The 13,723-nt window shown below is 33.9% G+C and overlaps 1 protein-coding gene across 1 annotated transcript in view; it reads right to left on the reverse strand.

Annotated features, from left to right (window-relative positions):
- LOC106461627 (inactive tyrosine-protein kinase 7-like) overlaps window positions 1-13,723 on the reverse strand; it is a 62,251-nt gene that overhangs the window by 15,863 nt on the left and 32,665 nt on the right. Inside the window, exons 3-4 of the mRNA XM_022388633.1 lie at window positions 2,629-2,916; window positions 1,807-1,954 (exon numbers count right to left, since the gene is read on the reverse strand). Coding sequence (XP_022244341.1) covers window positions 1,807-1,954; window positions 2,629-2,916 — 436 coding nt within the window. The remainder of the gene's footprint in view (window positions 1-1,806; window positions 1,955-2,628; window positions 2,917-13,723) is intronic.

Consider the following 13,723-nt stretch of genomic DNA (forward strand, 5'->3'; position numbering starts at 1 on the left):
GGGAATGTTATCGGCTGTAAAATTAAAGTCAAATATCTTTGCTTTCCTTTGCGTTTTGAATTCACAATTTCTACTGTAAATAGCCACAAATATATGTTTTTTTTTCTTGTTTTATCAGCCTTTTGCTGATAAATTTATTAATTTACTAATATATATATATACATGCTGTGTATATGTTCACTCCAGATCTACAAAATTTGCTTTACAAGAAATGTTTCTTCAATCGCTTCATTGGTATAGTTTCCAGAGTGCTTTGTTAAAAATATAATTCTGAACGTTATTAATTTCCCATCCCCCATCAAATCCTGGGTATTAATAAGCAACTAGTTAGTAGTTTATTTTGTTTCTGAATGTTAGGCATTGCGTGCCCAGAAGCAATAAATTACAAAACTTCCGCCTGCACCGTTTGATGGCGCCTGAAATGAACTTCAGGAGACTTTACATTACTGTAACGAATATATTAGGCTAGATATTTCGTTTCTATGGTAACTATGCTGTTATACAAATAGTATGATTGCAGCATATAATAATGAAGTGAAGTAAAATCACACTTAAAATTTGAATAGTTGAGTCAGTAACTGTATGGATTACGAATTATTTAAATTTACTTGGAAGTTTTGGCTTCAGTGTCTCAAAGCGTTTTTTAACATTCCTTACCAGAACGTATAGTTTTTGTATGGATACTTATGGGTAATTTTGATATTTATACTGTCAATAGTTTCTCAAACATAAAACATGCAAGAGGTTTTATTTTTTTACGATTGAAAAATTAAATAATTGAATCTTTACAAACTTGAACGATAAGACAAAATTCATCCACACTGATCGATGAATGGTTTCCTTATATTAATAACTAGAATTCTTGAGGAAATTAAAAGTTATTGAATGTATTTATATACCCAGAGGAATATACGTTGTGTAATCTTTGTTTCTTCTTATGCCTGATGTTTTCAGTTCGCCTAATTATTAAATACAGTTGTGTCTTCATCACTAATTACAACAGTTCGTGCATTTTTTTCCTCATAGTTTTGAAACACATTAATTCAGTATTATAGTAACTGTGAACATAATTGTTTGATCTTCGCTTCCAACATTTGGTCAACTATTTATTGGCTAAGACTTCCGTCAATGTTCAGCATAGGCGAAACTCATTTGTCACGTGATAGCTATTAGAATAAACAGTGTTTCAAATTATTCGGTAATTCTTTTAAAGTTTGACCTTTTATACTTCTTTCAACTCCTACGATTATGCAAGTATGGTTTTCGTCAGACACTTTATTATGTATAGGTTGGGTGTAATATGGTAGTTAGTGCTAGGCTATGACTTGGGAAGACCAAGGTTCAAACCCGCGATATGCTGATGAACACGTTTCGCACTTGCAGCGGTGGGCGTATTACAGAAGTAACGGTCAGTCCCGATATTCGGTTAAGAGTAACCATGTAGGCGTTGAGCACTACTAATTCTTTGCCTTTTCTCTAGTTAGCAGCTCTAAATTAAGAACAATTAAGTCTGAGTCTTGGGGTCTCTGACCTGGCCTTTTAATCAGTGTGTCGTATAAGGTACACAAGTTGCAAATACCAAATTCAAAATATCACTATGTAAACAAAGATGAAGTTTTTGATTCTTTTGTGTTTGTAATTTAGAATGGCCTTTTTTTAAATTCAAAACTCCTTCATTTTATATACAGCTAAATACGTTTCTAATAGAAAATAAATCTGTTCAGTAAAACAACAACGACAAAAAGCAGACGCTGAGGGGAAAAATAAATACAGTGTATAATCCAAAGAAATTATCCAGGTATTTACCTTGAACTGTTGTGGAGAATGGCTTCTTTGTTATGGTAGTACCACTGTACAGACACAGCATTTTCATATACACAGTCAAACACAGCAGTATCGTCCTTCCTTACAGTAACGTCTTGTGGAAGCTTCAGAATACATGGCACCTGTTTACCTGGAAGTCATTATGATATATACTGTTTACATATTTATCACTAGATTCCTTTATTTACTGACGGCCATTAGCTACTGTATTTTGATTACCACTTTGAAGGCCTATGTATATAACGGGAATCACTGTGTGCACAAATTCTGATTAGAAATATGAAACTGAATGTGACATAGTTTACTGGAAACTTATAATGATTATATTTTACTACATCTAATTTCCACAAGTGAATTTTAAGGCTAGTCCTGTTCAAAACAACATGTAAAATATCCACAAATTAGATATGCTTCTGTTACAACGAAAATTGTATATAACTGAGTTAATAACTGTGATTAACATAAGACACAATAAAAGTTGAATCGCTATATTTTGTCAAGTAATACGCTAAACAATTCCATGAAGTAAAAGTTGGAACATCCATCAATATTATATTTAAGGACATTGAGTTTCTATTTGCACTATTTTCCGCTGAGATTAAACAACTAACACTATAGCACTACATTACGTTCATATAACAAAGTTGTTTTCGAATATTCGGCACTGTAGTTTTCGTGGTTGGCGTTAGACCATCTTGTTATGTTAAACAAAAAATTAAATCATTCATTGCTTTATTGGAATGTAACTTCAATACTTGTTTCCAAGTTCTTTTATATCTCTCTTTAAAAAAATGTACGACCCACTTTTTAAACGAAGGGCAAAGTTGTTGGTGCTTTCTAAAACCCCAGCTTCATTAACACCACGACAGGAATAAATGCCGTTATCTTCAAGGGTCAGTTTGTGAATGTGGAGTCGTCTGTGGCGAATGGATACCCTGTTGCTTCTGGAGATCTTGTTACCATTGTGGAACCACTCGTAGCTGATGTTAGAGCTTCCATCAGCTTTACATCGGAGTACCAGCTCTCTGCCGGGAACCAAGTCCTTTTCTCGAGGTGGATTGTGAAGCTGGACTTCGGCCACGTCACTGATCCCTGTAGAGGAAAAAAAAATAATAGTTGGATTTTGCGTGAGCCGAGAGCCATGTATATATATATATATGTTGCATTAGTGTTTGCGATTACATTATTTCTGTCGACTGTTGTATTTTTTAAAGATAAAAACACGTCGTAATAGCACTCAGCATGAAAAAGCTAACGTTATACAGAGTTCAGGAGGATGCTGTCTTCAACTCCTTAACTGTACGTGTGATGTTTTTAACTGAATTTTTCACCTAATCTGGTGTAAAGGTAAATATAGTTAGAGATTAATCGTTTAAGCTAAATAGTTCAAATGTCAAACTCACACAAAATTGCCATCCCAGTGGCTCAGCGGAAAGTTTGAAGGCTAATAATGCTTAAATTAGGGGATTGATCATTGCGGTAAGGAATACGCAGATCATTGTGCAGTATTGAACTTAAAAAGAACACTTCATCATAACGAAGTTAAATGTAAAAATTGATTAGTGATCAAATGCTGCAAAACATTTTTACAATATGTTGCCTGAGTGAAAATGCTTTGGTACATAAGTATCACTCCACGATCAGTTAAGTAGTGGCAGACGAAAACCCGATTTCATGTACCTTGATATAAACAAGGATCCAGCAGCACTTTGAACCAAGATGAAAAGATATTGTACAGACAACTTCTCTAAATGCCATAGACTGACACAATATATACTGTATCAAGTTCATACAATCTTCTTACAGAGTCAAACTCAGAAATTACAAGACAGACCTTTCAGGATATCAGTCATTTGCAATGTATCATCAGACTTCAGTTTGCTATTCTCTTTGTTCATGATGTATCATCGCACAGTGTATTAATGTTATCTGTTTTTTTTTTTCAAAAATATATCTTGTTTTTCTTATCTAGTATTCCTGGAATTAAAAAGAGATGACTAGCACATCTGGAGAATATGTTCTCCTGGTGGTTTTAGTCAGTACTACAATAATAAGATTGTTATATACTTACCATCTGCTCGCGTATGTAATGAAAAATGATACTATATTAATAAAAATAAATACCGAAGTGTATTAAACTCACAATATGTTTTTTAATATCATTCAGTATATATTAGTATACACTCAAGTTTGAAGGCAACTATCAAAAATAGCTTTAAGTATTTAATTTTGCAACTAATTTTTAATACAATATTCAGTGCTCGAGAAAAATAACTCTGGAAAGGCAAACCTTTCAACAGAAAGATTAAGAAATAAATAACCAGTGAATTGTCAGAGTTAATTAAAATTAAAATGACATCAACGAAGAAGAGCACAAATTCGAAAAAAAACAATGGTTATATACTCACGTTTTACATATAAGGTAATTATAAAGAAAACTCCGAATTTAAAATGATATTATCTGAAAACCAAATTTTTATCAGAGGTACATTGAGATTCAGCAGATTTACCCAAGAAAGTTTGAACATGATAAATGCGTTTAAAAATCTGTCACAGAAAGTGTTCATCATGCTTTTCGTCATTCTTAATCAGCGTATCCAGCATATCCTTGAATCAAGTTAATGTAATTATCGTCTGTTCTGGATAGTATTAATTTATTCTCGCAGTATCTTGTGCGTTGTTACACATTTTATTCAAATTAAGATTCTCGTATTGGAGAAAGAGAGGGGAGGAAGAAAAATAAAAGTAATGCTACTTTGACAAAAAAGAAACGAGATTTAGGTGTGCAATATAGCATAGTTTTGAAACACTAAATGAAATTTATGGTTTTTAATGTGCCTTCGAATAAATTTTGTTATTCTCGAGCAAACAGTTTTCAATGCGCGGTCAATTATAGATATGGAGTTACCTTTATAATCACATTACTGTCATAAGCCTTGAAAAATTGGCAAAATAACCAACCAGTAAATTCCAGAATTAAACACATCAACTATACGTTATGAAAACGTATTTTTAATACAGTTTTGATAAGGTTTAAATATTTTTTAAATTTTTACTTATCAATGTTTCTAAATGATAAGCCAAATATTGAAAATCATTTTTACATTTTAAAAATATAGTTGTCGTTAATGGTACAGATTTATTAAAGATGAATTATTTATATAAGTAGAGATGGTCCCTACTCTAAACATCTGATGCAAAAAATAATATGGGATTACAAAGGTTTGATAAAACTTCTTAAAAACAAAATATTCAATGAAAATTACCATGATAAACGTTGTTGCTGATATTAATAACATTACCGAAGAGCCTTGACTTCATTATCTATACTACAAACTGTCTTTATACAACAGTAATAAGACGATTAAGTTACTAAACCACACTCGTGACATCTTACAACTATCACAAGTTACTCAACCTACTTACTGTTACTCGTGACATCTTACAACTATCACAAGTTACTCAACCTACTTACTGTTACTCGTGACATCTTACAACTATCACAAGTTACTCAACCTACTTACTGTTACTCGTGACATCTTACAACTATCATAAGGTACTCAACCTACTTACTGTTACTCGTGACATCTTACAACTATCACAAGTTACTCAACCTACTTACTGTTACTCGTGACATCTTACAACTATCACAAGTTACTCAACCTACTTACTGTTACTCGTGACATCTTACAACTATCACAAGGTACTCAACCTACTTACTGTTACTCGTGACATCTTACAACTATCACAAGTTACTCAACCTACTTACTGTTACTCGTGACATCTTACAACTATCGTAAGGTACTCGACCAACATTAAATATATGTAGACATAAATGCATACAACACTAGAAATTCTTTTTTTGAAACTATAGCTATAGTTGTGAAGACAGACACAACATGTTGTTCCTTCGTTCTGCCTACAGTTACCTTCTTAAATAGCTGTATAATATTTTCATTACATACCTACCTGCTTTCGAGTTCTCTCTCTCTCTCTTGCTAGATATCTATTTATTTTCATCTTTATAATTTGTAAATTTTAAAGAATTTTAATCAGTATTTCAGTCTGATATGTGACCAGTCCTACCATGGTTATTCTTGCATGTTTATAAGACTTGTCGAAATGTATTATTATAAATTTGTTTATAAAACTGCTTTTCCCCCACCTCTGAAATACTGCCAAGCATATTTTGTTTTAGTGTAGACAGTCATGGAAGTGAGAGATATCTTGTCTAATACTTAGAAAGCATTGTGTTCTAATGTATTAACAATTAACTAACATTATTCGGGCATGCAAGTGTCTTTGTTAAAGTTAGGTGAAAGACATTGTGTTCTAATGTACCAAAAATTAACTAACATTATTCAGGCATGCAAGTGTCTTTGTTAAGTTAGGTGAAAGACATTGTGTTCTAATGTACCAAAAATTAACTAACATTATTCAGGCATGCAAGTGTCTTTGTTGAAGTTAGGTGAAAGACATTGTGTTCTGATGTGTCAACAATTAACTAACATTATTCAGGCATGCAAGTGTCTTTGTTGAAGTTAGGTGAAAGACATTGTGTTTTGATGTACCAAAAATTAACTAACATTATTCAGGCATGCAAGTGTCTTTATTAAAGTTAGGAGAAAGAGCTTTTTGTCCAAATATTTCCGGTTCAGGATAAATATAATTGAAAACTGTTATACCAAACGGTTTCTGTTCCTAAGCATTTCTCAGTTATTACATACAAGCTAGAAAATCAGTTTTACAGATACAGAAGGAGCTTATTTTATACGTGTAAACTAATCTACAAGTTCTATAACTATTTGTTTTATATAATTATGTGATTATTAATTTCTCTTATGATCTCTATCTCCAGTGCAAAACAGTGAATGTTATAGAAGTATTTGTATTGGAAATAAAAAGGGTCCTACAGTACCATTATCATCTATGTATATGTCACATTGGTTTGTTACTTACCATGAAAGTTCGTTAAAACTATGCTGAACCACTAACGATTACCACAAGACAGTTAACGATAACACAAGTCCAACTTTCTGGATCAGAATATTATTATTTTACGTTTAATCCCCTCCCACCTCCGATATTATCCTCTATTTGAGAAATAAACATTTGTGAAAAAGTTACTGAACCTTTGAAACCCAGATATGTTGTTGTTTTTCTAAAAAATAATAATTAAGTATAAGGACGTCATGCCCAGCAGGAAGTAATTTTTCACTTTACCATGAAGTATAGAAGAATGGATGTAATGACATTATAGGCTATAAGTCATCACAACAAATTGCACGTCTGTATTTCTGACAAGTGAAAAATTTCTTTCTTTCAAGTGCTTCCTAGGAAAGGAACGCACGAAATCAATTTTCTTTATTATCTGGAAGCCAAAGTCATTATTTCCCGCCATTCTTTCTGCGAATAATGCCTTAGAAACTGCCTTTATTTGGTTCATAATTTCTACTGCATATTTTTTTTTGTAATTAGACTCTGTAATTCGTGTATGCAGTTGTGCCTTTTTACCTGTTAAATTCACTAACATCAGAAAATAGTCCAGCTTTGATACTTCTTTCAATGCACATTTCAATTACTCAAGTTATAAGCTAAGGCAGCTTAGCGATTGTTTCAGAATATTCACATACAGTTACACAAGGGCTATCTGCGATTAGCTGTCTCTAAGTTAATAGTGATAGACTAGAGGGAACTCAGCTAGTGAACACCACCCACCGCCAACTCTTGGACTACTCTTGTCTGATCAAATAATAGGGTTTTACCGTTACTCTTATAATGCACCTAAAGTCCCAAAGCGTGGAGCATATAAAACCCTCGGATTAACAATCAGGGCACGCTAACCACTAGGCCACGATTGGCCTACTGAGTGATAGAAGACTGATTTACACTTTAATACTAATTAGTTGTAAAATCTAAAAAACTTTAAGTGTGTTTAGTAGAAAAGAGTAACGACAACAAGAACATTTTCTATCTCGTGAACGCATACACTAAGAGTATTCAGCATGCTATTGGCTGCATATAATTCTGAATGCAATATTTTCTCAGGAATCTTAGGTCCATCGGTGTTGTGTATTCAAAAAGGTGAAAGAGAAGTCGAAACGTGAGAAAGAAATATTGTGTAAATAATAAAATGGAAAATACTTGAAAGAGTTCAGTGTGATAAAAATACATAGACGTAAAAAATACAACAACAACAGAAGTACAGAGTCCAAAAATGATACAACCTTCATAAATTTTAACTTATAGTCGTGTAGCACTGGAGTTATTATAATACTAGAAAAAGGGTAAAGAAATCTCGCTTTTAAAAAATGGCGGTAAAAAAACAAAATGTCCGTACATCTGTAATTTGGATTGTTATCAGTTTTAGTGCCTCTGGTGGCTAACATGAGTAAAATGGTTGTATAAGATCATTGTTGATCCGACTATATATCATTTATATTAATTGATAAAACTAAGGCCAAATTATAAGCTTTACTGAAATACTGAAAAACCTAAAAGGTCACTCAGGCCATTCACAAGATATAATGGATAATGGCTGCTCAGGATTTTCTCAGTGCTGTGAAGTATATATCCCGAGGTGACTGCTACAAAACATTAACTGACAATGATGGAACGCATTTTATACAGCAACACTACTTAACGGATGTCGCTACCTGTTGTGGATTTTTGATGACTCAAACTTTTTCTAAACACTCGATCCACTGTTTGTCTACAGCAATTGTACTAATTCATAAACATTTGTTGACACACAGAATGATGGGAAGACTCAGCATAAGTTTAAAGTTCATTACTAAACTCCATTTGAGTTTATACGTCTGGCTGACATCTGAAAGATACGAGTTTCCCTAAATTAGAGGCTTATCAACATGTCATTCCTTTATCTACTGCAGCTAAAAGCACATTTGCACAATAAAGCGTGTAGCTAGATCAGGACAATTATATCATTTTAAGGAAATAGAGGCGGCAAACTAAACGTACACAGATAATCTTCGAACGTGTAAAAGATGTGACGAAGCACATGGATTAAAATTCACTTCCTCCCCGTTTACGTTAAGCTCCATATGACAAGGATAATGTTATTTGTTCCTACACTGTCTCTCTAACGTAGGAAGCTGAATTGTTTGACACGAACCGAACCATTTCTGGTGTTAACAGCGTATGGTAAAAACAACGCGTGCTATTTACAGTAGCTGTATGTGTTGTATCACACCATTACTACTATGGGTAGTATTTTTCGTATTTCACAACAGTAGTTTTGTGTCTTTTGCTAAAGTATTAACACCATATACTCAGTTCTTTTTATCACACAGCAGTAATTTGTTGTGTTGTATCACAACATTAGCACTGTAGACAGTATTTTTTCTTACTAAACAAAAGTAGTTTTGGGTAGTATGTTTGTCTCATCACCCAACATTGTAAACACATTCTTACCTACAACAGTTTTATTAATTTATTTTCATTAAAAAGTCGGACAACAGTTTCATGAAGATCTAATACAAACGCATTATATCTTCTTTGTTCTTATTGTTTTAACCCGTTACTTGCGGCCAAAACCTTCCGCCAGAAAGCCTGCAACAACTACGACTTTGTTCAGTCGGTCTCACGTATACAGCACGTTGTGTATTTACCTAGAGCGTAATCAGCGGTGATTTATTGGTATCACCACGATGCACGTGATGTGATAAACAGAGATATGTTTAACAGCTGTTTGCTTACCACTGCAGCTATAAAGAGTGAGAGGATATATATCAATCAGCTTAGCCTTATAACCTCGACATCGGGTCTCTTGATGTCTACCGTGCCTATTTGCAGACCAAGCACACCAGGGACGGTGAAAAATCAATATTTTCGACATTACGGCAATCTTCAAACTGGGAGAAAGACAGATACAAATAGATACAATGATAGATGAACAAATATATAAGTGTAAAGTGGCTTGAATGAAAGAAATGTAAGAAAAAAAATAAGGGTGGAAAAATACCTTTCAAAGGACAATCCATAAATAAAATTTAGATTGGTCAATTGTTATAAAATACTATACCATGTGATAACTGGCAAGATTCCTTGATAAGGAACTTGGGTCACTGGTTAGATACGTATCCCGTTTGAACAACTAAGAAACGACTACTTCTATTGCTAGATGACGATTGGAGAAGGTGTAACATACGAAAAGAAAGGTTGAGTACTTGTGGATTTCGGGACAAGTATTTCGAGAGCACAAGCTAAGAAGTTTCAAGTGTACCTACTAACACCCCTTGGTCAGGCGATAACAATAATTTTAAAACGAGGAGGAGGAGAAGGTTATTAAAGAAGATTAAGAAACGCGTTTTTAATGAAAAAAAAGCTGCTGTCGAGATTGTACTTTGTAAAACTGGCAAATGTTATACGATACAAATAAGAAAAATTTAATAGTATTGAAATGTACGTAATGAAAGAAAAATAATTCAAATAATTTGTCCACTTGTTATATACATTTGAAAAAACTAACATAAAAATATTCGTAAACCAAATTAAATGTTCTTATTTTTCTGACTCGAGGTTACGTCTTTATGTATAATTCATTTCCTACAGAAGGACTGAAAAAAGAGGTATGATTAAGGATTCTTTGATTATATTCTCAGTTAGAACAGTTGCTTTTAGACGAGAGAACCTGAATACGGTTGCTGTAATTGTTGATTATATTCTCAGTTAGAACAGCTGATTTTAGACGAGAGAACCTGAATACGGTTGCTGTAATTGTATCCAAAAGCTAGCTAGGAGAATATTAAAACGAAAGAATGTTTGTGGAATTTCGCGCAAAACTGCTCGAGGGTTATCTGCTCGAGCCCTCCCTAGTTTAGAAGAAATAAACTAGAGGGAAGGCAGCTATTCACCACCACCCGCTAACTCATAGGTTGCTATTTAACTGAAGAAAAGTGGGATTAACCGTCATATTATATCACCTCCACGACTGCAAGAATGAGCATATTCGGTAAGAAGATTCGAACTCGCGGCATACAGGTTGCGAGTTGAGCGTCCATTAGGCCATGACAGGCCCGGTGAGGAAGGTGGGCTTGCTGTACTGTGTTAATTTATAATAGTCATCGTTTGTTTGTTGTTAAGCGGGAATCGAAACCTAATTTTTAGCGTTTTAATCCACATACTTTAACGCCCACCTACTGAGGGGCTACATGTTAATCGCCCACATTTGGAGGCTGCATCAATATATGCTTGGGTGTACATTTTTCTTTTAATTCGATACTTGTTTCGTGTGTCTGCTCAATTTTGAGCTAAATAACAATACACACTTGAACTACACAACAACTTTGTAATGTACCAGGACGTTTCTTTTCACACAGAGACTCAGTCTAAAACACACTTAACTTCGTTTTTGAATTTCGTTCCGACTGAGACAGAAAAGGCAAAGAAACCTGTGCCACCTAGAGGAGGTTCACAGAGGAAATCTTTGCCATGAAAACACGAGTCTTTGTTCTTATTTCAAATAGAAGAAAACAATTCATATTACTTAAAATGCTTTACATGTACTTTAGTTACAATAAAATATCGAATTATTATCAATTTAATTTTCGATTCATTACCGTGAATTTAAAGACAAGAAAGTTATTAACTTCAGTTTTAGAAGCCTATATTCATATTTTTATACCTTCAGTCTACTGTAAGAAAACAAACAACAACACTTAAGTCTAGATACAGACACGACCTTATTTAGCTGGAGCTAATAGATAACAATTACTTGATGTACTTCCGCAGGGTCCCCGAAAATGTTCTGTTTAAAGAGTAAATAAAACCAAAAGTAAGAGCAACAAATATTTTTATTTCTTGCTTTAGAAGTTCACATGCAGTGCTGTGTTGTAGCTTACAGAGTGCTTAATTATTCTCGTGATTCATGGCAAGCGCGCGTTTTACTGACGTCACGACAGTACAAATTGCAACGTTAAGCATTTCTTATGTGACGTCATTTTAGTTTTTTACTGACTGACTGACAGACAACGCACTGCTGTAGAGTGGCGCGAGAGGTTAAAACAGATAATAGTTAATTCTGTAAATTTAAAAGCTATGTATAAGTATTTAAAAACTATTTTGACAGCTAGAACAGTCAAAAATAGAACTTACAAAAGTAGTGGACACCATCAGTTCTATAAACTTGAAATCTAACACTGCTTGGAATCCATAATACTTTAGATGTCAAATTTGTTTAATGGTGTTTTATTTTATTATCAGATCACAGAAAAAGCGAAGATAGGATTTAGAAATATATGTTAGTTTATATTTATTTGTTTTTTAGAGCAAAGACATATTGGGGTATCCGCTGTGTCCACCGTGGGGAATCGAACACCGGATTTTAGCGTTGTAAGTTCGCAAACTTACTGCTGTCTCATCAGGGGACGTTAGTTCATATCATATGAAGAACGAAGATAGGAATTAAAATTAGATGTTAGTTTTTTTGGCTAACGACTTTATTTATGGTGTAATTTGTACTCAAACTTTTAAACTAATTAATTTCATATTTTACTTGACGCTGATACTTCCAGTGCTCTTATATACCTAGAATTGATATTAATTACAAGTCACTTGCTTAATCTGATTCACACCTAAACAGTTGTTGTTCATGAAGACTGATGCTATATATATATATATATATCACCTTAGACCACCACGACGCTGCGTCTGTAGTATCCAAAACGGCCTGTTGAGCCCTCTTATTGGACGAAAGGCGTAGTCGGCACTGGTTATGTTAGTTGTAGTGTGTTGACGTATTATAAAAAATATTCTACTCATGTTTTCTTAGAATTACTAATATTACTTTACTGCGAAAACGAAAAATCATTAGATAACATCCAAGTTGTCAATAAGCTAAAAAATTCAAAACAATTCCTAACAATCTCATAATTTGGTTTTTATTTTATCGTTTTATTTTATTTTTCAGATAATGTGGAGGCGGGCTGATTAACAGCTATAAACTACTGCTCTCTGATCAGACACAGTCTGCACATGTATATCTTGAGTTTCATTTATTATATGGTCTTTATGTCACATCTCCAAGTAGAACGGGAGGAAAATAATCATCAAAAGACCGGAAAATACTTTCTACAATGCAGCCATCTGACTCCCACAAGTGGCTTTTAGCTTCTGGCCAATGATGACAGAGGGATAAAACTACGATCAATCATCATACGTCATGGACATCTGGCCAAGAGTCTTTCTGTTCCGACCAAGTAAAGACGACTATTTCTTGTAGCCAGCAGTGAGGAAATAAACTTCCAGTTAAAAACCATGCCATACTGTTCAACCGGTAATGCTTGTTATGGCGAGAACAAACCTCAAATTCGTAAAATGTTAAAGCAATCTACTTGTCATTAAAACTGTACGAGTCATTTAGTACTTAAAAACTTGCAAAGATATGCTCAAATAACATCTATATAAAGAGTGTACATAACCGGAAAAGGTGGTCCGTCACACAAAGCGAAGAGTTGCGAAGGTGTGCTGAGGGTGTGCAGCCCGGAATCAGTCCTCCACACAGAAGAAGAGTTGCGAAGGTGAACTAAATACGACACTCATATAAAGGGTGCACAGTCAGGCTTAATAGTGGTATGGCACAGAAAACTGAACTTAAATAACAGCGTATATCACTTTAATTTTCATATTTCAAACTGGAAACCTTGTCTTGAACATGATCCTCATTCTGTCACTTAAAGAACACATCCATCGTTTGAGCATGGTCCTCATTCTGTCACTTAAAGAACACATCCATCGTTTAAACATGGTCCTCATTCTGTCACTTAAACAACAAATCCATCGTTTACACATGGTCCTCATTCTGTCACTTAAAGAACACATCCATCGTTTAAACATGGTCCTCATTCTGTCACTTAAAGAACACATCCATCGTTTACAC

Source organism: Limulus polyphemus, unplaced genomic scaffold (genome assembly GCF_000517525.1).
Source record: "Limulus polyphemus unplaced genomic scaffold, Limulus_polyphemus-2.1.2 Scaffold1001, whole genome shotgun sequence".
Classification (NCBI taxonomy): domain Eukaryota; kingdom Metazoa; phylum Arthropoda; class Merostomata; order Xiphosura; family Limulidae; genus Limulus; species Limulus polyphemus.